The sequence below is a fragment of the Syngnathus typhle genome, linkage group LG14 (genome assembly GCF_033458585.1).
Source record: "Syngnathus typhle isolate RoL2023-S1 ecotype Sweden linkage group LG14, RoL_Styp_1.0, whole genome shotgun sequence".
In the NCBI taxonomy this organism is placed as follows: domain Eukaryota; kingdom Metazoa; phylum Chordata; class Actinopteri; order Syngnathiformes; family Syngnathidae; genus Syngnathus; species Syngnathus typhle.
The window spans coordinates 106,062-128,656 of record NC_083751.1 but is presented as its reverse complement, the minus strand read 5'-3'; the positions used below and the strand labels follow the sequence as shown (position 1 = coordinate 128,656).

General features: G+C 47.6%; 4 protein-coding genes across 9 annotated transcripts; 2 read left to right on the top strand and 2 right to left on the bottom strand.

The window, feature by feature from the left end:
• Positions 1–57: 57 nt before the first annotated feature.
• Positions 58–10,104, top strand: tut4 (terminal uridylyl transferase 4). 2 transcript variants are annotated; one of them, XM_061298111.1, is made up of 30 exons: positions 61–289; positions 1,047–1,168; positions 1,242–1,399; positions 1,469–1,585; positions 1,650–1,827; positions 2,071–2,159; positions 2,338–2,389; positions 2,587–2,656; positions 2,973–3,099; positions 3,310–3,429; positions 3,558–3,743; positions 3,826–4,000; positions 4,077–4,639; positions 4,710–4,860; positions 5,068–5,154; positions 5,439–5,542; positions 5,612–5,669; positions 5,836–5,939; positions 6,060–6,149; positions 6,249–6,362; positions 6,429–6,506; positions 6,582–6,759; positions 6,891–6,938; positions 7,070–7,152; positions 7,487–7,602; positions 7,766–7,920; positions 8,155–8,252; positions 8,384–8,957; positions 9,202–9,351; positions 9,547–10,104. In XM_061298111.1, the coding sequence occupies exons 3-30, from the start codon at positions 1,307–1,309 to the stop codon at positions 9,630–9,632; spliced, it is 4,044 nt and encodes a 1,347-aa protein (XP_061154095.1). In that variant the 5' UTR covers positions 61–289; positions 1,047–1,168; positions 1,242–1,306; the 3' UTR covers positions 9,633–10,104. The 2 variants fall into 2 exon arrangements, with proteins under 2 accessions (XP_061154096.1, XP_061154095.1); XM_061298112.1 differs by lacking the exons at positions 9,202–9,351; positions 9,547–10,104 and having other exon boundaries at positions 58–289; positions 8,327–8,398.
• Positions 10,105–11,870: 1,766 nt separating this feature from the next.
• On the bottom strand, positions 11,871–13,946 carry LOC133166779 (interferon-induced protein with tetratricopeptide repeats 1-like). Its single transcript, XM_061297035.1, has 2 exons — positions 13,612–13,946; positions 11,871–13,412 (listed from the first exon to the last, which is right to left on the bottom strand). The coding sequence occupies exons 1-2, from the start codon at positions 13,614–13,616 to the stop codon at positions 12,095–12,097; spliced, it is 1,323 nt and encodes a 440-aa protein (XP_061153019.1). The 5' UTR covers positions 13,617–13,946; the 3' UTR covers positions 11,871–12,094.
• Positions 13,947–13,993: 47 nt separating this feature from the next.
• Positions 13,994–20,324, top strand: pomgnt1 (protein O-linked mannose N-acetylglucosaminyltransferase 1 (beta 1,2-)). Of its 5 annotated transcripts, none has more exons than XM_061297026.1 (22): positions 13,994–14,132; positions 14,289–14,474; positions 14,679–14,796; positions 14,869–14,987; positions 15,092–15,157; positions 15,331–15,444; positions 15,506–15,623; positions 15,734–15,832; positions 16,344–16,471; positions 16,589–16,659; positions 16,754–16,829; positions 16,970–17,053; positions 17,236–17,277; positions 17,478–17,536; positions 17,621–17,693; positions 17,884–18,012; positions 18,083–18,208; positions 18,330–18,394; positions 18,537–18,581; positions 18,687–18,825; positions 18,929–19,038; positions 19,134–20,324. In XM_061297026.1, the coding sequence occupies exons 2-22, from the start codon at positions 14,355–14,357 to the stop codon at positions 19,213–19,215; spliced, it is 1,983 nt and encodes a 660-aa protein (XP_061153010.1). In that variant the 5' UTR covers positions 13,994–14,132; positions 14,289–14,354; the 3' UTR covers positions 19,216–20,324. The 5 variants fall into 5 exon arrangements, with proteins under 5 accessions (XP_061153010.1, XP_061153011.1, XP_061153014.1 ...); XM_061297027.1 differs by having other exon boundaries at positions 14,006–14,128; XM_061297030.1 differs by having other exon boundaries at positions 14,053–14,132; positions 14,292–14,474.
• Positions 19,501–22,573, bottom strand: LOC133166782 (tetraspanin-1). The gene is made up of 6 exons (XM_061297046.1): positions 22,179–22,573; positions 21,844–22,050; positions 21,519–21,593; positions 21,283–21,354; positions 21,116–21,199; positions 19,501–20,825 (listed from the first exon to the last, which is right to left on the bottom strand). Exons 1-6 carry the CDS (start codon positions 22,242–22,244, stop codon positions 20,766–20,768), a joined length of 564 nt encoding a protein of 187 aa, XP_061153030.1. The 5' UTR covers positions 22,245–22,573; the 3' UTR covers positions 19,501–20,765.
• Positions 22,574–22,595: the final 22 nt, after the last annotated feature.

Below are 22,595 nucleotides of genomic sequence, written 5' to 3'. Positions count from 1 at the left end.
ATCGAGTGAACCTCAAAAGCGCCTTAGCACAAAGTGCAGATGTGCAAGTTAAGGCCTCTCGTTCACGTTCATGCTTCTCGTGCACGCATTGACGTCGTGCTGGGAAAAGCCACAAGCTGGAGGAAGCGAATGCATCATTGCACACACCCCTCCTGAGCGTCAGTGCAGCTCCCACAATGCAGCGGTGCAACATGGCGTCCAACGTTGCTGTAATTTCTAGGCCGTGGGTTCTGCAAAACATGTAGAACAGAACCTCATCGTGATCTTGACTCGACTTTAGAGCTCCAAAGTAAGTTAATACCCGCCTATCTCTTTCTTTTGGATCAAAGTCTATCTTCATGCTTTTGAAGGCTGACAACTGGGTGATATAGTATTGTTCATTTCCCGTTAGCTTGTCCTGAGAGTCGGAAGGTGTTTGATGTTTTTTAATGTTCTTTGTTTTCTTCGACAAGATATTCCATATAAAGTCAACTACTCAAAGCATCCATTAGAACACCAAAGTCACGTTTAGCCTTAAAATGTTTGTCTTTCCCTCCGAATTGAATTATTGTCACGCGATGTTCCCTTGTGTTTATGTTTTGAAAGTTAGCATCACTTAGCCGTTCACATGCTGATCGAGTCTTTTCCCAGCCGTGGTAACCAAATCTTTTTTTGAAGGTGCCTTTACTTCGCCGTTAATCAAAGTAGTAACTAAAAATCGTCCACTCACCGATGAGCTTTTTGTTTGACTGCATCAAAGGTGTGTGTGTGTGTGTGTGTGTGTGTGTGTTGTTTAGGTAACAAAATGTTCCTTGCGCTATTATTCATTGCTGATCATCCTGTGCAGCGTTGATACATAATCATGGTTCCCTTGAAATGCTTACGGTCAATATGCACAAAAGCGACAAGTGATAACCATCATTTTCGAGCCAAATGGAACAGATGGTTCACACAGCAACGTTTTAGACTGTGATGTAGTTCAATATGTCAGTGCCCAAGTGTGCTGTGTGGGCAGAACATCACTCACTCACTCACTCATTCATTCGTTCGTTCATGCTATTTTGCAGCACCTCCTGATTCAAAGGAGTCTTCATGATTCTACAGCTGAATTGCAAATAGAGAGATCACCTCTCCTGTTTCGAAGCCAAGAATAGTTTGATTGGAGCTCCGGGAAATGAAAAGGATCATGGTGGGCATATTTGTCAACCTCTTTTCCCTCACAAATTGCAGCCCTGCTCATCAATTCAACCTTTTTCTTGCAGGATTGAAAGCACGGACGGCTGTATCGCACTGTTGAGGGCTGCTGCACGTCCCCGCCGCGGGCTCAATGACAATGGAAGGATCGCTGACGGAGCAACAGCTCGGCCTCCGACAGGCAGAGGAGCGTCTTTACAGAGATTATATCCACAGACTTTTAAAAGTAGGCCAATATCAACATGGAAATATGATGGACTGAACTTGAACGTTATGAATGTGCTTGCTTTCACAGCAATCCCCAGAATACCCCAAGTATCAATACATATGCAAGCTGTGTTCCGTTCATATTGAGCACATTCAAGCAGCCCACAAACACATCAAGGAGAAGAGACACAAAAAAAACCTCATGGTAGGTGAATGCACCTTGTTTATGATGGAAGATGTCTTCACGTCTTTCCACGCTGCCATTTCAGGAGAAACGGGAGGAGAAGGAACTGCGCGCCCTGCCGCCCCCCTCTGCCTCGCAGCTGGGAGCCATCGAGACGGCGGTGGTGGAAGCCGCCAGCGAGCGAGGGATTTCTCACCGTGACTTTGAGCATCGGAAGGCTGTGGTTGTTAGGATGGAGAACATCATCCAAAACCACCTCGCAGGTTCCATGTCGTTTAGGCCTTGAGATGCAGCAATCTTTCAGTCCAGCACCGCAAGTGCATTTTCTAACATATGTTCTCCTTTCGAACCTCTTCTCTCTCTCTGTCTCTCTCTCTGTCTCTCTCTCTGTCTCTCTCTCTGTCTCTCTCTCTGTCTCTCTCTCTCTCTCTCTCTCTCTCTCTGTCTCTCTCTCTCTGTCTCTGTCTCTCTCTCTCTCTGTCTCTCTCTCTCTCTCTCTCTCTCAGCTTGCACCCTAAGTCTCTACGGCTCTTGTCTGACCCGATTTGCCTTTAAGACGAGCGATATCAACATTGATGTCGTCCACCCCTCCACAGTAAGTTTTCGCAGACCCTGGCTGGCAGTTAGTTTCCCCTTAGAAAGTGCCATCCGTGCATCCTTCCGTGTCATTGGTCAGAAGCGCGGCTTTGGATGTGACGAGCGAGGTCTAGCGTGGCGTGGCCTTGAGTCTTCGCAAGTCATTGTTTCTCTACGTGCTTTTTTTGTGTGTGTAGATGACACAACCGGAAGTCCTGATTCAAGTACTTGACATCCTCAAAAAAAGTAGTAAGTATCATTCAAACTTCAAATGGGATGTCATCAACTGATTTGAGCTTCGCGACGGCCGTGATACTTGTTCTCTGTGTGTGCCGCGTCTTCATTTTAGTACAACATTCAACGTGTGATTTCTTTCAGCTCAGGGTTGCGTAATGTGAGGTCGTTCGTGAGCCGACGTCATTAACTTGAATCCCTGCTGTGTATAGATGAATTTTCAGATGTTGTGTCAGACTTTCACGCCAAAGTTCCTGCCATCGTCTGTCGTGATGTCATCAGGTCAGTCAGTATTCTTTGGAAAATATCAGGAGAGTTTGACACAACTCTGTCTGTTTATTCTTTCTTTCTTTTTTGCTCGGCCATTTTGAAAAGGACACTTTCCCTGTTGATGCTTCTTTGCTCTTTTGCTCGGCCTTTTTGAAAACCACATTTTCTCCGTTTATTCTTCCTTTCTTTTTTGCTCGGCCATTTTGAAAGACGCATTTTCTCTGTTGATGCTTCTTTTCTTTTTTCGCTCGCTCGCTCGGCCATTTTGAAAATGACATTTTCTCCGTTTATTCTTCCTTTCTTTTTTGCTCGGCCATTTTGAAATCAGTGGCTTGACGTGCAAAGTGAGCGCAGGCAATGATGTTGCTTGTCTCACCACAACTCACATGGCAGCCTTGACCAAAATGGAACCCAGGTTGGTTCCCCTGGTGCTGGCCTTCCGCTACTGGGCAAGGGTGAGTACACAACTGATCATAGATCCACACGAGCCTCGATTGTGTTATTAGGTTGGCTAATGCGATGGCTCGCTTCTAAAAGGGACAGTTGACTTGAATTCTCTCGTATTTTCATTTGGTCACGTGCTCTTGATGTCCTTGGGTCCCTGGAAATGTGCTTTATACTATGATTTTGGGCCTTCTGAAAACTAAAGTGAGCTTTGTCTGCAGCTGTGTCACATTGACTGTCAGGCGGAGGGCGGAATCCCCTCCTACTCGTTGGCTCTCATGGTCATCTTCTTCTTGCAGCAGAGAAAAGAGCCCATCCTCCCTGTCTACTTGGGCCATTGGGTAGGTTTTGGAAAGCGCCGTCAATTGAGTGTGAGCGAGCAGCCGAGGAGCGTTGTCGGCGGCCGGCGGCGGCGGCGGAGCACGCGTCCAAGAAAGAAACCATTTTTCCATGTTCCCTGCCTTTTCAGATCGATGGCTTTGACGTGAAACGTGTGGACGAATATCATCTGACAGGAATCCAGTCAGACATGTATGTGCAGTGGGAGCACAGAGCTTCACAGACGGATGGCGGCGGACAGGTCGAGAATGGAAAGGAGGCCAGGCCAGGAGAAGGGCGATCCAAACCCCAGAAGGCTCCCGTTTCACATGGCTTGGTGAGTGGCGGCATTTGGGCCGTTTGCTCTCACTCGCTCTCGGTGCGACTTTTGACTTACTAGGTAGGCTCCTTTTTCAAAGGCACGGCTGACTTTTGAATCGAGCCAAGATGTGTCACTGGGACAGTTGTGGTTGGAACTCCTGCGTTTCTACACTCTGGAGTTTGCCTCGGAAGAGTACATCATCAGCGTCCGCGTCAAAGCGCTCCTTTCTCGGGAAACGAAGAACTGGCCTCGTCGCCGGCTCGCCATCGAAGGTGAGCCGTCCCGTTAGCCGGGGGAATCATGTACGGCTAACGACGCTGACTCGCATTGTCTCTTTCTTTCCCCAAGATCCTTTTGCCTTGAAGAGGAACGTGGCTCGAAGCTTGAACAGCCAGTTGGTGTTTGAGTACATCCAGGAGCGCTTCCGCACAGCTTATAAATACTTTGCCCGCCCGCAGAATAAAGGCGCCGTGGAGCACGAGAGCACGGTGACTGGCAAGCAGGGCTCCAAGAAGAAGGATGCCGTAGCAAGTAAGATGCTAGAGACCGAGTTAGCGGAGGAGAACGCTCAAATGACGTTGCGGCGAGCAAAGGGTGACGGGGAACCTGCGAGCGACAGTAACGCCAGGTCCCATCCGTCCGGAGAGGAGGACGAGAAGGCGCTCGACCGGAAGGCGCTCGACCGGAAGGCGCTCGACCGGAAGGCGCTCGACCGGAAGGCGCTCGACGATGGCGGCGGCCCGGCGGTCACGGCCCTCGACCAAGCTGCTTCCAAACAGCCTTCCCTTTCCGTCAACGGCCGAGTCGAGAGTGGGGAAGATGGGGAAACGTCTGTTTCCCAAAAGGAGGGCATGGGAACAACAGAGGACCTTCACTATATCTTTGACAAGATGATTTTCACTGAGGGCAAGGTGCGAAAGCCGTGCCGATTTGGAGCCATTGCAAGTTGCTGCTGCAAGTGCTGCTTTTTTCTCTTTTCAGCCTCCAAACGTGGTGTGCGGTATCTGCAAACGAGACGGTCACCTGAAGGATGAGTGTCCCGATGACTTTAAGAAGATCGAGTTGAAGCTCCTGCCTCCTATGAACAACCATTTCCGAGAGATCCTGAACGGGCTTTGCAAACTGTGCCACTGTGCGTCTTTGCCGGTCTTGGACGGAATTTGCCATTTCATTCAATGCAAATACAAGTCTAATCTACATTACAAATTGGCCTCAGAATGCATTGAATCAAGAGCATATTTTTATTCTGAAATAGCAATTAAGCACATCATAATTGACTGTCGTTTGAATTGTGAAGAGATATGAAATGGACCTCATTTGAAGATGCACATTTTTGCAGATAAACTGGCACCCACGCATGCTGAGCAGCAGAAAAGAGACCAGATCCTTGCCAGTCTGGAACGGTTCATCAGGAAAGAGTACAACGGTAACACGCTTCATACGTCACACGTGTTGCGCGGCTGGCTGCCTGCCTGCCTGCCTGCCTGCCTGCCTGCCTGCCTGCCTGCCTGCCTGCCTGCCTGCCTGCCTGCCTGCCTGCCTGCCTGCCTGCCTGCCTGCCTGCCTGCCTGCCCGCCCGCCCGCCCGCCCGCCCGCCCGCCCGCCCGCCCGCCTGCCCGCCTGCCTGCCTACCGCTGAGACCATTTCGATGTAATGACGCAATACGCGCTGCTTTAAAATACACATTGTTTTTGATGTGTGTGACTGCAGATAAAGCTCAGCTTTGTTTGTTTGGATCCTCCAAGAATGGCTTTGGTTTCCACGACAGCGACCTTGACATTTGCATGACTCTGGAGGGTCATGAAACTGCAGAGGTAGGCATCCAAACACGCATCGCTTGGCGTTACACATTGTAAACATTTTCTATCTCGCTACATGCGCAGAAGCTGAACTGTAAGGAGATCATCGAAGGCCTGGCTAAAGTCCTAAAGAAACATGCAGGTGAATTCACCTCGAATGATTCATTTGCGTGACGTGCTTGATTGACTTCTTTTCCAAACCACAGTACACTCAAATGGTTTGGATGAGAAAACTCTTAACTCTAGTAGATATGAAAATGGCACAGAGTAAAGGTCATCCGTGTTCTCCCATGATGTTCCACCGCAAGGGCTGAGGAACATCTTGCCAATTACAACGGCAAAAGTGCCGATCGTCAAGTTTGAACACAGGCAGAGCGGTTTGGAGGGGGACATCAGTCTCTACAACACTCTGGTGAGCGAGCGAGTGAGCGAGCGAGTGAGCGAGCGAGCGAGTGAGCGAGCGAGTGACGCAAGCCTAATCCATCAGTTTTGGAGAAACGCTTGTCAAATGCCAGTCACCCATTTGCGCTAGGCACAACATAACACCAGAATGCTGGCGATGTATGCAGCCCTGGATCAACGTGTGCAGTTCCTGGGATACATGATGAAGGTTTTTGCAAAGGTAGGTCATGAAGGTGAAGCGCAAAGTGGCCGTCTTCAGCCAGCCATCGGGAATTTGTGTAACAGGTCAAGCTTGTCTTTCGACTTTGTGTGCTCCCAGCGCTGCGATATCGGAGACGCGTCTCGAGGGAGTCTCTCGTCTTACGCGTACATCCTGATGGTGCTTTACTTTCTGCAGCAAAGACAGCCGCCGGTCATCCCAGTCCTGCAACAGGTACGTACGCTCGCTCGCTCGCTCGGGGTGGGGCGCTTAAGGTGAAATGAAAACGTTTCCTCTTAGATCTTTGACGGAGCAAGCGTTCCCCAGAGAATAGTCGACGGTTGGAATGCCTTCTTCTTCGATGACCTTGAAGATTTGGTGAGAGGCGAGCAAATGAGCTTTGAAACATATGAGTTTTGAAACTCCAAGCAATATGATTGTGTCGTTTTGCAGCGGCAGCGTCTGTCCCAGGCGGAGCTCAACACGGAATCTGTGGGTGAGCTGTGGTTGGGCCTCCTGCGCTTCTACACGGAAGAATTTGACTTCAAAGAGCACGTCATCAGCATCCGCCAAAAGAAACGCCTCACCACCTTTGAAAAGCAGTGGACCAGCAAATGCATTGCGATTGAAGGTGCTCCCATGAAGATGTGGCTCACTTCAAACAGTACTCGAGATGTGGCTCACTTCAAACAGTGCTCTTTGCACTGACAGACTTTTTTTTTTTTTTTTTTAAACTTTTTTTTTTTTTTATCTTCCTCTCAGATCCTTTTGATTTGAATCATAATCTCGGTGCCGGAGTTTCTCGCAAAAGTACGTATTTATTGACCTTATGCTTTGGATTGCTCCAGTTTCATCCTATCTCATGACTGCTATAAATAGACAAACAGTCCAAATGATGATGATGATGATGTTTATTTTCTTCCTTCCCTTTTCTCTTCCAGTGACAAACTTTATCATGAAGGCTTTCATAAATGGGCGCAAGCTCTTTGGGACTCCCTTCTACCCAGTGCCTGGGACCGAAGTGGTATGGGCTAACAAAAACGTTGCACGATTGTAACCGGGCGCCGGCGGCGGCGCAAATACGCTAAGAATGCACGATAATTATCGGTGGCCACTCGTTCAAATTGGAACATGTCGCCTATTATTTGTTTGCACACGTCTGCAAAGTAGCCTTGGCTTGGAATAACAAGAAGAATAAAAAGAATGGTTTTTGTGCAGCAGAGGCTCCGCGCTAAACACTCTCCAAGTGGCAGGAGCCAGGGCACCGAGCCTCTTTTGATCACGTCGGACCGTTGGGTTTTTTCTCTCAGATAGTTAGGGTGCATTTGTTGAAGAATGCCCCGTATTGCCTTCTGCAGGACTACTTCTTTGATGCAAAGGTTCTAACTGACGGCGAGTTGGCTCCAAACGACAGGTGCTGCAGGATCTGTGGAAAGATTGGACATTATATGAAGGACTGTCCCAAGAGACGCAGGTTGGACAAAATACAAAAACTAAATGCTATGACTACAACTTGTGTCTGCAAAAGAAGAGGAATGGGCTCCAATGGGGCTATTTGCTCTAGTAGTAGACGAGAACGAGCGAGCTGGATCCGACCGACTGTAAATGTAGTCATTCGAATTGCTTTTCTTCATCAGAATGAAAAAGAAAGAGAATGACAAAGATGAAGATGTGAAAGATGATGAGCGGGAGCAAAAAGAGCGACGGTGTTTTCAGTGTGGCGACACTGGTCATGTGAGGAGAGACTGCCCCGAATACCGCCATCTAAAGCAGAGGACGGCTATGGCGTCGGGTGAGTAAACCCCTGGTTAAGATGTGATCTTCAACTTGGAAGAAATTCACTCAGTAACATAGGACCAACATTTTCTTTTTATTTTATTTCATTTTTTTTTTTTTTTTTAAATAAGCGCAAAATCAAACGTTTATTCAGCGGGAGGAAATGTTTCAAATGAATTGATTAGCACCTCTGATGTCAATACTTAGAATCAAACCGCACCATCTAATGCATGGTGGTATTTTTTGTCAGCTCCTCACACGGTACGGTCTTTGGTGAGTTCTCAAGCGACGAGTGGCTCCCAACTAGCGGCGGACTGTCCTAGTAGGGCCAGGCTACCCTCCGAGAGCGTGAGTAACGGCCGCTTTGAGACCGGACCTGATTCGAACACGTGAAAGTAACGGTTGCTCTCATCAACATGCAGATGTGTGATTCCCCCCCCCCCCTCTCTCTCTCTCTCTCTCTCTCTCGCTCTTTTTAGTCTGACAGTCGCCAGACTCCACCCTACTCTCCGCAGCCCCCAGCCGTATCGCAAAGTTCCCCTCAGTCGTCCAGTTCTCCCAAGTCGAGCCAAAATAAAAGCATTTGTTCAGGTCCCCAGAAACAGCCTGCTCACCACCACCACCACCCCCACCCCCCCCAGGTCCCCCTTTTCAACTTCACCTCTTCCCACCCGGGCCACTTTCACCTGGGGACACTCGCTGGCCGAGGTCCTCTTCCCCCGCAGCAACAGCAGCAGCCGTCACAGGGGCAGCAGCCTCAGCACCCGGCTTCCGCCTCCTGGCCCATCCACGGACCCGTCGTCTGTAGTCCGAACCCGAGCGGCGGCGCCCCCTCCCCGCCTGGCCTGAAATTGGCTCTTCGGTCAGGGCCGGGAAGCGGCGCGAGCCCCGGAAGCAGCCCCGACGCCGTCAACCTGAACGATCCCAGTATCATTTTTGCACAGCCGGCGGGAAGAGCCGTGAGCGTTGCCGGAGCGGGACGTGAAGGACACTGGCTCAACCGCTTGGTACAGCCTGCTTCGCTTCTGGGAAATGGCACTGTGCTCAAGTCAGGTATTGATTGACTGGGTGGATTTTTCACAATTTGTAAGGCTGTTACTTTGACAGTCTTGCCGTTATGCAATGCAATGTAAATGGTTCAACAAAGAAAATTCATTGCCCCCGCCCCCCTTTTTAAGACAAGGTGATAATGTCTTCCCGTAGATATATAAAAAACGTCACCACCTTGTCTTAAAAACAGCAAAGAAACATGACATTTTTATTTGGCGTGTGCTCTGCTCTCTCTCTTTCTTTCCAGAATTGGGCCACCCATCCCAGTTTATTGGTGTGAGCCAAGGTCCTCAGCTGTGGGAGCACAATAAAACAGCCCAGTTTGCACTGTCTCCTTCCTGGCCGTACCGAATGCCTCCGAATTTTATCCAGCAGGGAACCGGTGGCTACCAACCAGGTCATTTTTGAAAATCACTACTGCTGTTTCAAAGAACACAATTGAGTCGCGCTCAAATAAAGACCAAACGACGGCTAACTTCTTACTGTGGTACAATTCAAAAGTCCCGCAATCGTGCACATTTGAGCCCCGCCATCATTCAATAGTGCATTTTGTTGGTTGCCTCAGATCACAACTTTGTTCATGTGTCTGCAGGCTCCATGCTGCATCCAAATACAAACCTGCCCATTGCCCATGTCAGACACCCAGCGAATCTAAATTTCATCCAACAGAAGAAGTGAACTGCCGGCCTGCCTGCCGGCCGGCCGGTGGCCGGCAACCGCCCGCCTGCCTGCCTGCCTGCCTGCCTGCCTGCCTACCTGCCTGCCTTCCTGCCTGCCTTTTTTCATTTGTTTTATGGCCAGTGACACACCAGAGTAAATGATGTACCCTTTGCACCATTTATAGCGGCAGAATTTTTAAAAGAATTGTATCATTTTTGTATAGTTTTTATGTCCCATTTTTTTCTCATGAAATTGATTTGTGATACAAATGTCAAAGATTTTAATTCCCCGATTTTGAGGGGGTCCAAAAATGCTTTTATTTCTTGTGTAAAGGATGAAAAAAGTAAATATGTATTTTTATTAGCTTCTGTGTTTGCCCCAACAAATGAAGGCTTTAAATACATCTTTGATTGAAAACTACTTTGAAACAAAGTAGTGCCAAGGCCGGACGTACGAATAAGGGAAAGAAAATAAAATCATGGCAAACCACCTTCTGTCTCATGTTTCGTCATTGAATTCACGAGTGGAAGGTCTCTGTTGATTTTGTATCCATTATTATTATTGCACGCATGGAGACTCCTGGCGAGTTTGCACCGTGCTCGCCATAGTCTAAAAGGAATAGGAAAAGAGCTTATCGTTTATAATGTCCAATTTTAGCCCATTTCTTTGCACATTGACATAGGTCGTGCGTTGGAGGACGCGGCCTGCCGATTTGGAAAGAGCTATAGTCCAAATTGGCCGCGAGTTATGCGGAGCTTCCAGGGCTGTGAACTGGCCTTGGGAGGACGCAGATGACTTTGCATGAACCAGTTTGACTTCCCTCACACGCACGCACGGACTCGCAGACATTAAGCACCTGCCGCGGTATGCCAACAATCTTCTGGTAGTTGTCACGCTATGCAAATGAAATGCACCTTTTCTCATGTGCGTCACATGACCTTGTCGGAGCCGTTGGCAGCTGGCGACTAATGTTTGGGCATAACAAACAACACGTTGTAATTATTGCTTCAACATAATTATGAGTTTGAGATGGCGATAATGACGTAATTGCACAATTTGGACAAAACATGTTTATGATTAGACAGCAAAATAAAAGTGGCTGTTGCTTCCTTAGCTCGCTCCCAACAGTCAAATGAGCAGCCATCTGGGAAAGGAGACAATAAGAAAGTGGTTACAAATGGTTTTCGAATGAAAGCGGGGTCAACCCAACCCAACCAGCAGCATGATCAAACGCCCACGTTGCCCTCCCTCTCTTGTTTGGACGCCTGAAGGGCTTGGCCCGGCTGGGCTGGGTTGGGTTGGGCCTGGCCCGGCTGGGCTGGGTTGGGCCTGGCCCGGCTGGGCTAGGCTGGGCTGGGCTGGGCCCGGCTGGGTAGCCGCGCGCGCACCTGTGACAACTCACTTGTTTTTCCCCTCCAACTCGCTCCCACGCTCTCCAAGTGGACACTCTTGCACTGCCTTCGCCGCAGGTGACATTCTCTTGGATGAGAAACATATGCCGTGCCGTGCAATGCACACAAATCTTAAATCGGCTTTTACGCACGCGTGCACGTTCTGGTACCATATCCCAATGCTTTCATTCAAATGTTACATTTGGGTTTGACTTTTCATTTCCTGTGAAGATTACACTTTGTATGTTTGAAAGAACTATGTAGCTTTTATGCAACAGTACTTTATTCTAACATATCATGTGAAATGCCATGGACTGCTTAAGAAAAGTAGCATCGATGCGACATCACGTCGAAAATGTGGGAATAATCAATCCTAGCTCGGGCTGGACGGTACGACTGAAAAGTATATCACAGTGACTGAAGGGCAGATCGCAATATGAGCATTGGTTGATATTGGTATACATTGACGTGCGGTTTACTATTGACAAATAAGGACCAGGAGGGAAAAAAAGGTATGTATTACGTCATTTATTTGAACATGTCCTTAACTGGTCGATGCAACTGTGAAAATGTCAAATAAACTGGACAATATAGATGAAGTAAATGTCCAAAGCATCCAAAGTAGGCCAATTGAACACTCCAAATTGTAAAGTCTGTATGAGGCCGGGTGGCTGTGCGGTGCGGTGCGGTGCGTTACGTTGCGGTGCGGGGCGGGGCGTTACGTTGCGGTGCGGTGCGGGGCGGGGCGGGGCGGGGCGGGCCGGTGCGGTGCGGTGCGGTGCGGTGCGGTGCGGTGCGGTGCGGTGCGGTGCGGTGCGGTGCGGTGCGGTGGATGCTTGGTTGCCCGATGTCGGGTGCACCCCGTGCAAAAACGTGACTCAATCAGTGCGTGTACGGAGTTGGTTAAATATCGCCCCCCAGTGGCCACGTTCTGCCAATCATAATCTGCTGTTGAACTTTTCATTCTATTTCATGACGTTCATTCAAAGCAAATGAAACGTTCAAAAACATATGTGTCTATGAATGACAGAGTAACTCCCCAAACTAGGTGCATACTTCCAGTGAGGATCGGCACGCTATTTTTTTTTCTCAGCCCTGCAGGTTGTTTAGTAACTCCTCTATTTCTCGGCACATTTTGTTTCTTTCTCTTCCCCTGATTTTCTCCAGGATTTGAATGCTGTTTACGCGATAGACAGACGGATGTTGTATAGCTGCTGCCCTCATGTAATATTCTATAGACTTGTATCTCTCTCTCTGGGCGGACTGTAAATATTTTGCATAGTAGTTATAAAGCATCTGTCTGTCTCCGGGTTCCTGCTCACCCTGATGGAGAAGGAGTTCCTCAAATATCTCAGCGGCTTTAGCTTGCTCGTGAGTCGACTTTACATATAGATTTGCCAGAGTTAATTTTCTCTTGAGCGAAGATTGACGGTAGAGAAGAATCACTTCTCGATAGAGAGCGACGGCCCTGTCGACCAGCGCTGGTTCCGGCCAAATGTCCCTGTGTGAGAAAACCTTCTTTTTGTAGCAGATTGCAGCACACCTCTTAAGATAACGTTCTCCCGGATGTCTTTCCACAGCTTCTTCTGCCAAGTCGAGCGCTTCGTCCATTGATAAATACACCCTGAACACTTTGAGTAGCGGTTTAATACCGCTGTAGCTGCTGACGGGCTTTTTCAGAATCTCCTTGGCCAATTGCCGCGCTTCCCCTTCGATTCTTCTTCCTCGAGCGGCACAAGCGGCAAGGTAAATTGTCGCAAGGTACAGGTTATCGGGGTCGTGTTTTTTGGCTACTTTCAGTTTTTCAAAAGCGTTCCCATCGAGTCCGCTTTGATATAGCTTGGACGTGCTCGCTAACGCTAGCACGTGACTGGAGTGCCACTCGATCATGTCAGGCTGCATCCTGATGGCCCTCTGAAAATATTGCAGCGCCACAAGTGTATTGTCTTTGCCAAATTTCATCAGAGCCCAGGCTTTTTCAGCGCAGATCTCGGGGTGGAGTTCCTCTGGACACGGTGAAGGATATTCGGTCCCAAGGCTGTCAACCTTGGACAGGTAAGTCTGACATTGCGTCGCTTCTCCCATGCAGTAGTGCAGCCAAGCCAAGTTGCCGTAGTTGACCGCCAGCCACGGGCCCTCCTCCGAGACAGTATTTCTCATCTGACGCAAAGCCTCCGCAGCCATGCTGAAGAAAGCCAAGGCGTCTTTGCTACTCCCGAGCCGGTAGCTTACGTAACCTTGCAAGTTGTAAATATGTCCCAGCCACTTGTATCCCTCCACCACGCCGATATCTTCCAGTTGATCTCGGAGGAGGAAAAGTTTGGATCTTTGGAGGTTCAGCTTCCACGTGAAGTGACATTGCAGGCTCTCCAGCTCGGTCTTCAATGTCCTTTGAGTCCGTTTGGCACTGAAAGTGGACGGTGACTCGCGTTAAAGGGAAAAAGCAGACAGAGCAGTTGAGTAAGAAAAGAAAGAAACAAATCCAAAAGAGAATACAAAGATGCCAAAGAAAAGCGGTGGAGAAAGGCACAGTCGTAGACGCCGACAAACACGTCTCGGCACAGACAAGTGCAAAATGAGCAATCTCAAAGGCAGAACTCATTCACCTCATCGTGTAGTTGCTCTTTCTCCCGAGGAACTCACTATTACGTGTTGCTTTGGGTGCTGCATGCACCACAAGCTCAGTTCAAGCTTTTATGGCGCAGTAAAACATGGCCATTGTTCTTGGACTCTGGACGGTGACGTCAAGTCATACTTTCGTTCGGAAAAGATCTGTTGTGCGTGCGTCGTCTTCATTTAGTTGACCAAATAACATGTATCTTTTCAGATGGCATACAAAGACGGACGGGCTCTAGCGTGATCACGTTAGATCGGCCATTCGAGTGACTACGCACATTCGCCCACTTGGTGGCAGTGGAGAGGGCCGAGATACCGTGTGTTGGAGTTCAGCAGCGGCCGGCAGCCGCAGCCGCAGCCGCAGCCGCAGCTGCAGCCGCAGCCGCAGCTGCAGCCGCAGCCGCAGCCGCAGCCAACCGGAAACCAGAGAGTCAAGAGAGACGTCATTTGTGTGACGTCACGGATCCTGCGACAGACAGATCCTTCAATCGGCATGTTGCAGAAAAAGTAGGTAGGTCTTTACCTCGTTTGATTGTTCTAGCGAGCGGGCGATTTCTGCACTTGATACAAGCATGCGACGTGCACACAGTTGGGTCGCTCGTTATCCTTCTACGAGGTTCGGTGAAATGCCTTCAGGCCAGCTTATCGCTCTTGTGTTTCTTTGCAGTAGATAGATGATGCGCCTAATTGGGCACTTTTTGCCACTGACGACGAGGACAAGATTTGAAGCGGAATGGAGACGTGGACTCCCAACCCCCGAGCCAAGCCATTTATACCCCGCCAGCAAAGAAGCTTGTATCTCACTTATAAATACAAAGTGTTCAACAAGAGGTCTATTCGTCGCTTCTGTCAGGTGACACCAACGTTTCCCGTATCACTCACTCCACCATCAGCAACTGCGGATGAAATCAACGTTGCAGATCAATTCTTTCTAGTGGTCACTTTGTGTCTCGTCATTTTTCATTTGATGTCAAAGCATCATTGAGTTTCTTCACCGTCCTCACATTTAAAAACGACCCATTTGAAGAACTCTGTGCGTTTCATTGGTCTTTCACAGGCTGGTGCTGTACTCTTTCTACTGGTAACTGTCGTAGTCAATATTAAACTCATCTTGGACACAAGAAGAGTTGCTAATGAAGAAGCAGCAGCAGCAGCAGCAGCTGCTCAAGAATACGGTATGGCGTTGAGTCTGTTTTGTCCAAAAACCACCGTGGGCGCGCTGGAATTCACCAATGCTTTTCTTTTAGAGGACGTAATGCCCAACAGGGAGACTCCTCGCAGACCAAAGGCAAACGGGCGCAAGGTCCTTGACATTGAGGTGTACTCGAGCCGCTCCAAAGTTTACGTGGCAGTGGATGGCACCACGGCGAGTTCAAAAGCGCGCCCAACTGACAACGTTGACGTGCTTGACTGCACACATGAGCAAAGGTTTCTCCCCTTGATTTTTGGAGACATTCTGCTTTCCTGCAGGTGCTGGAGGATGACACGCCGCAGCAAGGAAGAGGCATCCATGTGATTGTTCTCAACCAGGCTACAGTAAGCATCATCTCCTTGATATCTTCAGAGGTTCCGTTCTGGCTCCCGGGTGGAGTTTGCATGTGCTCTCCGTGTAAGATGGGACGTGCGCCCGCCCGCCCGCCCGGCCGCCCGCCCGCAATATCCAATATGGTGGAGAGAAATATTTCTTTGGCCTTTTTCCTCTTTCCTAGGGTCACGTGATGGCCAAGAGAATTTTTGATACCTACTCACCCCATGAGGACGAAGCCATGATCCTCTTTGTCAACATGGTGACTCGAGGTCGAGTTCTCATCTTCACCATTAAGGTAAGTTACTAGCTCTCAGTAGCCCCACTCTGCTTGACATCGCCCGCTGTTTTGTGTGCAGGACGAGGGTACGTTCCATCTCAAAGATGCGGCCAAAAACTTGCTGAAAAGTCTGGGGAGCCAGGTCTCGCTCCTTCTCAGCTGGAGAGACATGTGGACTCTGGTGGTGAAAAAAGGAGGTAGAGTTTCTTTGACAATGGTGTAACTGGAAAGCCACAAATAGGTTCCATAGGTAAGCCAATGTCTGTTCTTTTTTGACTGACGAGCTGCACATTTTTTGTTTTTGGAGGTCAAGTGTATGGTGAAAAGCAGTCCAAATCTCCTGCTCTTTCCACCTGGGGCGATCCGGTTCTTCTTAAAACAGAAGTGCAGCTCACTGCCTCTGAAGGTAGGCTGTCGTTTGCAATCCAATCATCTAGTGTCAAAGTCGTTTTTTTCGCGGGCCGCAATGTCGTCATAGCTTCTTTCGGAGGGCCATTCTGACTGCCAACCCAAATCAATGTATGAGCGCCTCATATTATTTACAGTCAAGGCTACAAAACAAACTGACCAATAACTGGTTTTCAAATCAGACGAGTAAAAACTGGTCAAATGTTAAAAAAGAAAAAAGAGCGAGAGAGATGATTAAAAGTGAAGACAATTTGCAATTCTAGTAATGACACACGGATTTGGTGCACAATTTGTCTTCGCCGGCCACATAAAATGATGTGGTGGGCCGTGTCTGGCCCCCGGGCCGTGAGTTTGACACCTGCGATCTAGCCGCTCCTTGCTCATCAGGGGCAATCAATATTTGTTCATTCTTTCTAGCGCCCACCTGCGACCACGCTTGGTGTACATATACTGGTGCGTTTTTCCAAGGGCTAATAGGTGGCCGATTGATTCAAGTTTGATGTGCTCAGAGGGCGAGTGCCATTGGGCAGACACCGAGTGGAACAGGCGGCGGAAGCTGTTCTGCAGCAAAGTGGAGGGATACGGCAGCATCTGCAGCTGCAAAGACCCGGCGCCCATTGAATTCAACCCGGAACCTGTAAGACGCCACCAATTTCATAGTCGAACTTTTGCTTGAGCCAGCTCAAGTATGGACAAATATTCGATATTAGAATGTGCCTTAGCAGCAGCGCTTCTTGCATTTTCTTTCCTCGAGCTGCCCAATAACAGCGTCTTCAACGTCCCCGTCGCCGTCATTGCGGGAAACAGACCCAACTATCTCTATCGGTAAGAGCTCGTCCTTAAAAGGGGATTGGCTCTTAGTTGTTGTTTGAAAAGTGAGACAGTTCGAGTGGCCTCGTTATTTGCCGTGCGTTTTCAGAATGCTCAGGTCGCTTCTTTCCGCTCATGGTGTTAACCCGCAGATGGTCACGGTCTTCATTGATGGCTATTATGAGGTATGTAAATCATCTCCAGGAAATGAATGGAATCTTGGGTTGCTTGACCACCGGCCGGCCGTCTGTCTTCTCCTCCTGGAAATGAGGAGAAGCCACACGGACGCTAGACTGATCCCATTCTTTTCCTATGCGTGACTCAGGAGCCTATGGATGTGGTGGCGCTGTTTGGACTGAAGGGAGTTCAGCACACACCCATCAGCATTAAGAATGCTCGGGTGTCACAGGTTGGTGCCTCGAGATAGAGAGGCTATCTTGATATGAAATATCTCCACACTGGTACTGAAACGATGAAAGTTGATTAAGAAGTTGATTAGCTGTCGGCTATAATTGTCCTGTTTTTAGTTCATGATTTAGTTTGGTATATTGACAAAAAAGAATCATGTAAATCTGCCCTTCTTGGTCACAGCACTACAAGGCCAGTCTGACTGCAACGTTCAACCTTCATCCGGTGAGCCTTCTCCCGAAAACACCCGCTTGTTGATTTTTTTTTTCATTTTTTTTTCTTTCTTCTTTTCTTCCGTTTGTTCAAAGAAATGTGATGACAGTACACTGCTGAGTCCATTTCCTATTTATTTGAATGGGGGCAAAAATGGAAGGAATTCTATTCAAATGATGACACCTTGTATAAAAGATCTTTTTTTTCTCCAGGAGGCCAAATATGCTATTGTGGTCGAGGAAGATTTGGACATCTCCATTGACTTTTTCAGGTACGTACTTTTTCATGGGCAACAAGTGGCTGAAGCCCACACACTGCGTTTGCCCACTTTGTTTTTGCTGTTGGAACTTCCAAGTTTTCTGAGTCAGACCGTCCATCTGTTGGATGAGGACGACAGCCTGTATTGCATCTCAGCTTGGAACGATCAGGTGAATAAACAAAGGCCTTTGTTTTTCTTTTGAACAAAGCCTACTGGTTGAGTTCCTTTGGCTGTACCTATCTGTTTTGGGTTGAGAACCGAGGATTTGCCTTAGGTTGTGTCATCACTGTGTATTTTCAAATATGATCAATTGTTTGATTGATCTTTGAGTACGCTGACTGGATGTGTGGCTGGCGTAGGGCTACGAACACACGGCAGAGGATCCCGCCTTGCTCTACAGAGTGGAGAGCATGCCCGGCCTGGGCTGGGTCCTGAAAAAGAGCCTCTATAAGGACGAACTGGAGCCTAAATGGCCAACACCGGAGAAGGTGCGCCATTCTTTCTTCTCGCCCTCCTTGTGTTGTCGCTGTGCTACGACGCTGCGTCTCTCCTACCTAGTTGTGGGATTGGGACATGTGGATGCGAATGCCAGAGCAGAGGAAGGGCCGAGAGTGCATCATACCCGACGTGTCCCGCTCCTACCACTTTGGCATCATCGGCCTCAACATGAACGGCTACTTTCATGTAAGCTCTTCAACCCCTTCATTTCATTTCATTTCATTTCATTTCATTTCATTTCATTTCATTTCATTTCATTTCATTGGAATGCACAGTCAAGGTTCTTCTTTTTGTTCTTTTTCCATAGGAGGTGTATTTCAAGAAACACAAGTTTAACACGGTTCCTCGCGTGCAGCTGAAGAACGTGGACAGGTGTATGACTCGCGCTTTTATATGCGCTGGCTGGGGTTCTAACACTGTTGCACTCATCTATTACATATGGAAGAAGTGCGAACCAAATGTTTTCGTGTTTTTTATTTTTTTTATTTTTTTTTTCCCCCCTTTGTTTTTCCAGCTTAAAGAAGGATGCTTATGAAGTGGAAATACAAAACCTGTTGGGGTGAGTGACCTTTAGATTGGACACTGAGCATCGTGTTGATTTGAAGAAGGAGGAAGTTGGACTTTCTATCTTTCTCCAATTCAACAAGTTTGGGATTGATTGCAGGGAGGCGGAGGTGCTGGACCACACCAAGAACCCGTGTGAGGACACCACGCTGCCAGACTCTTCTGTGGGCAAAATCTACGTCATGTTCATTAAGATGGAGTCTGAGACGGACACCTCCACCTGGACCGAGCTGGCTAAGGTAGACGCTGCAAAACCTTTTCTGTTTGGCGGCGAGGACTCGCTAGTAGCGTTGTGTGCCTTGTCTCAAAAGCCACTTGTGTCTCCCTCATTCCTCGACCAAGTGCCTCCATGTTTGGGACTTGGATGTTCGTGGAAATCACCGAGGCTTGTGGAGGCTCTTTAGAAAGAGGAATCATATCCTGGTGGTGGCCGTGCCAATCTCCCCATACTCGTAAGTTAGTTATTGTGGGTATTTTTCCCAACAAAATAACTTGAGTAGATGGAATGGATGGCTAACACTTGTGTCTGATTCTTTATTGTGACCAGTGTGAAGAAACCTGCCAATGTCAAACCAATCTACTTAGAGCCTCCCACCAAAGAAGAGGCTGCACCAGCAGAGCAGCTATAAACACACACACATGCACAGACAGACTTAAAGCCTGCTCACCACCACAACATTTGAACCAGCTCAGGCCTTAAGGAATTCTTCAACACAGGACCCGCAACCTTTCCTTTTTTTATGATAACAAAACACTGCTAAATCAATCTGCCATTGCTAAGGGACTGATTCTATTTGCCTAAAATGGTGGGAACCTACTTGATGAACAATTTTCCCCCATTACTATATTGCTTGACTTTTTTGCAGAAGATACCTACTTTGTAGGCACTTTATTGCAATCCCTTTTTAAAGTGCTTTTTATGTTCCTATAGATACTGCACAGTATTGGAAGTACATCAAAATTGCTGAATAATGTCCATATTTCAAATAATGAACATTTGCTCCGCTAATCAAGCTGATTGGAGGCTTTCTTGAATGGAAATTAGTCCAGGGTTGGAGAAGGATAGAAATTATACAGCTGCTCTTTTGAGAACGCAAGACAAGACCCAAACTACCTAGCAACAACACAACACACAGCACCTATCAATACTGTGCACTATTTTCTTGCATTTCAAATGTGTCAGAACAAGGTGTCGTGTTAAAAGTGTATGAGAGGTATGAGACGATGTATCTAAAAAATAGAAAAAGAAGGCCCATCCAGAAAAGTTGACTGATTAAAGAAAAGAGCGGTGTTATATAGTCATGGTGTCAAATTTTCAATTTTCTTTCTTTTAACTACTGAGAGCTTCGGCCACAAACTGTTGAAGTTATCTGTATTTATTTGTCCCTTTATCAATGAAAGTGTTTGCTTTTCTTTTGTCTCTATTTCAAGATTCAAAATGATGATCATGTATGTATATATATATATGTATATACATATGTATATATTTTGAGGAAAAATGTTCCATATGTATTTTTAACTGAGGAGGTTGAGGATGGTTCTTTAAAAAGCCCTGTGGGTTTTTAATATTGACTGCATGGCTCAGTTGCCTCTGGTTGGATTTCTTTTCTTTGTAGTACATCAAACTGAGAAAATATTCAGATTGAGGCCCTGGAAAATGCATGAACATCAAGAATATTCTGATTTGTACAACTCCAAGTGACATTAAAGTTGCGGAAAACTCTTTTTCACTCCACAATTGTTTGTTCTCTGCCTGGTCGTAGTCACTGGTCAATGACCGACGTGCCGAGTTTTGCGCGCCGATTGCGGGGCGCGCACAGATGGATGGACGACCGTCCGTTCGCACCAGTGGAGTGCTGATAATGCAAATAAATGCTTGTATTTTAGATTGGTTGGTGTTAACTACAGTTAATGTTAAAGTTGACATTGAGCCAGCCGTTGCGGTGAATTGAAAACCACAGAATTTGCCAATGGCTGTGTTTTCTTTTGCATCGACATTTTCATATGGAGGAAGCCAAATTTGCTTCTGGTTGAGTTAGCAGAGATGTCTTGCTCCAGGCTCTCCTTGCTCACTTTTGAAGGTTGCAGTCATCCCGGGTGTAGTGGGGGGCAGGGCTGCTACCGTCGGCCGCATGAATTCACGCTACGTACTTGGTGATCCATTCGGTGTTTGCCACTCTCAACTGACTCTTTTGTCCATGTGACAGTAGAAATACATCGACACCATCAAGGCAGCAATCTGAGGAAAGAAGATATGAAATGTTAAATGTGCGCTCTCTTGAATTTTACAGTGCAGTTCATTTCCATGCAGTGTGTGTGTGTGTGTGTGTGTGTGTGTGTGTGGGCTCATTTAAACATCTTTAAGCGTAAGTCAGAGGAAAAAAATTGGATTATGATTACATTTCAATAAGCAATATCTGACATCCATATTTTATTCTTTAACTTGTCATTGAACAGGGTGTTGTATGGAGATCCAAGTTTAGAGTGCCGTAATGTAACATTGCATCAACTATTTTTGTGCACATTTACCTCTAAAATAGCAACTCCAGCTGCAATTGCTCCCACAATGTTTGCATGCTCCGTAAGGGACTGCAGGATTTGTTCAAAACAACCCTAAGAAAGAGACTTGGCGTGTTAATGTCAGTGCTGTACATGGTACAATCAAATGAAAGCACCGCTGTAAACGTCAACTTCACCTCTGTCGTGGTTGCATTGCAGGGCTCAGTGAGCACAGCGTGGCTAGCGTACGCGCAAAGGATTCGCTTGGCCTGTGAAAAAGAAAATTGATCGTTGGCCAATGCAGGATGGGAGTCAAAGCTTTGTGTCACTAAGCATGCATGGTCCCTTTCAGCATTCGCCAGAGGTTTTTGTTTGCTTGTAAAGGAGCCAAGTGAGGAGGGAGGGAGTGAAAATGCTGATGTGGATAACTTACGAATGAAGAATAAGCCAGGGTTACAACTGCAGCTGCCACTTCAGCAATGACAATAATGAGAATGATGGAGAAGAACTGCACAAAAAAGAGAGATACCAGATAGATCATCTTGTCAAAGTTTGGCTTGATGAGTCCATCCGTGCCATTTGGTATTGCCCTTCGTGTTTTTGGAACGTTTTAGGCAGCTAAGAGATGCGTTGTGGCTGGGTTAGGGTTCGTACATTACTCGACGTTCATCTATTCCCGAAAAAATGAGGCTTGAATGAAAACAAACGGGGAGATACATTTTTCAGGGATATTGACAATCAGACGTCACGCCACTTACTGTGAGGAGAAGACATTTGCTCCCCTTGTGAGCTCCGCAGCAGCCCAAGAAAGCCAACAGCACCAGTAAGGCCCCGATGGCCATGTAGAAATGGGCCACGTTGACATGTCGCATGCTTTGGCTGGAGAAAGGTCCCAGGATCTGCAGATGGGAGGCCCCGTCTACACTCGCCCAGATTGCCATCACCAGTAGGGTTAGGCCACTCACCTGCAAAAAGACATGTGCACATTGTGGATGGATGGATGGATGGATGGAATCCTCTTATCTCACAAACCATTACTTTGGACTTCACTCCAATCATATGCTTCGAATGAAAACAGGCATACTAGACTCACCAAGATAAGCAAATTGAAGAGGACCATCACCACTTTGGCAAATGGAAAGCAGCCCATCTTACTCATTAGAAGAAAAAAAGAAAAAGACACCTGTGTGGCTGGCTCACTTGGAAGAGCAGAATGAATGCAAAATCAACTTGCACTGCAATGTAAATGACCTTCATGCACGCGGGCGCGCACGCACACGCACACCCACGCACGCACCCACGCACGCACACACGGGCACACGTGATGATTGAAAACCAATGGGAAAAAATAGTCCGTTTTTACTTTTCCAATTACAAATCCAAACAAAAAAAGGTTTATGCACGAAGTCGATCACTCTAGTTTGTTTTTCCGTTCAGGCGCGTCTTGGGACAACTCAATGCTTGCTTTGCTGGTCCTTGACGTGGCATCATCATCATCATCGTCATCATC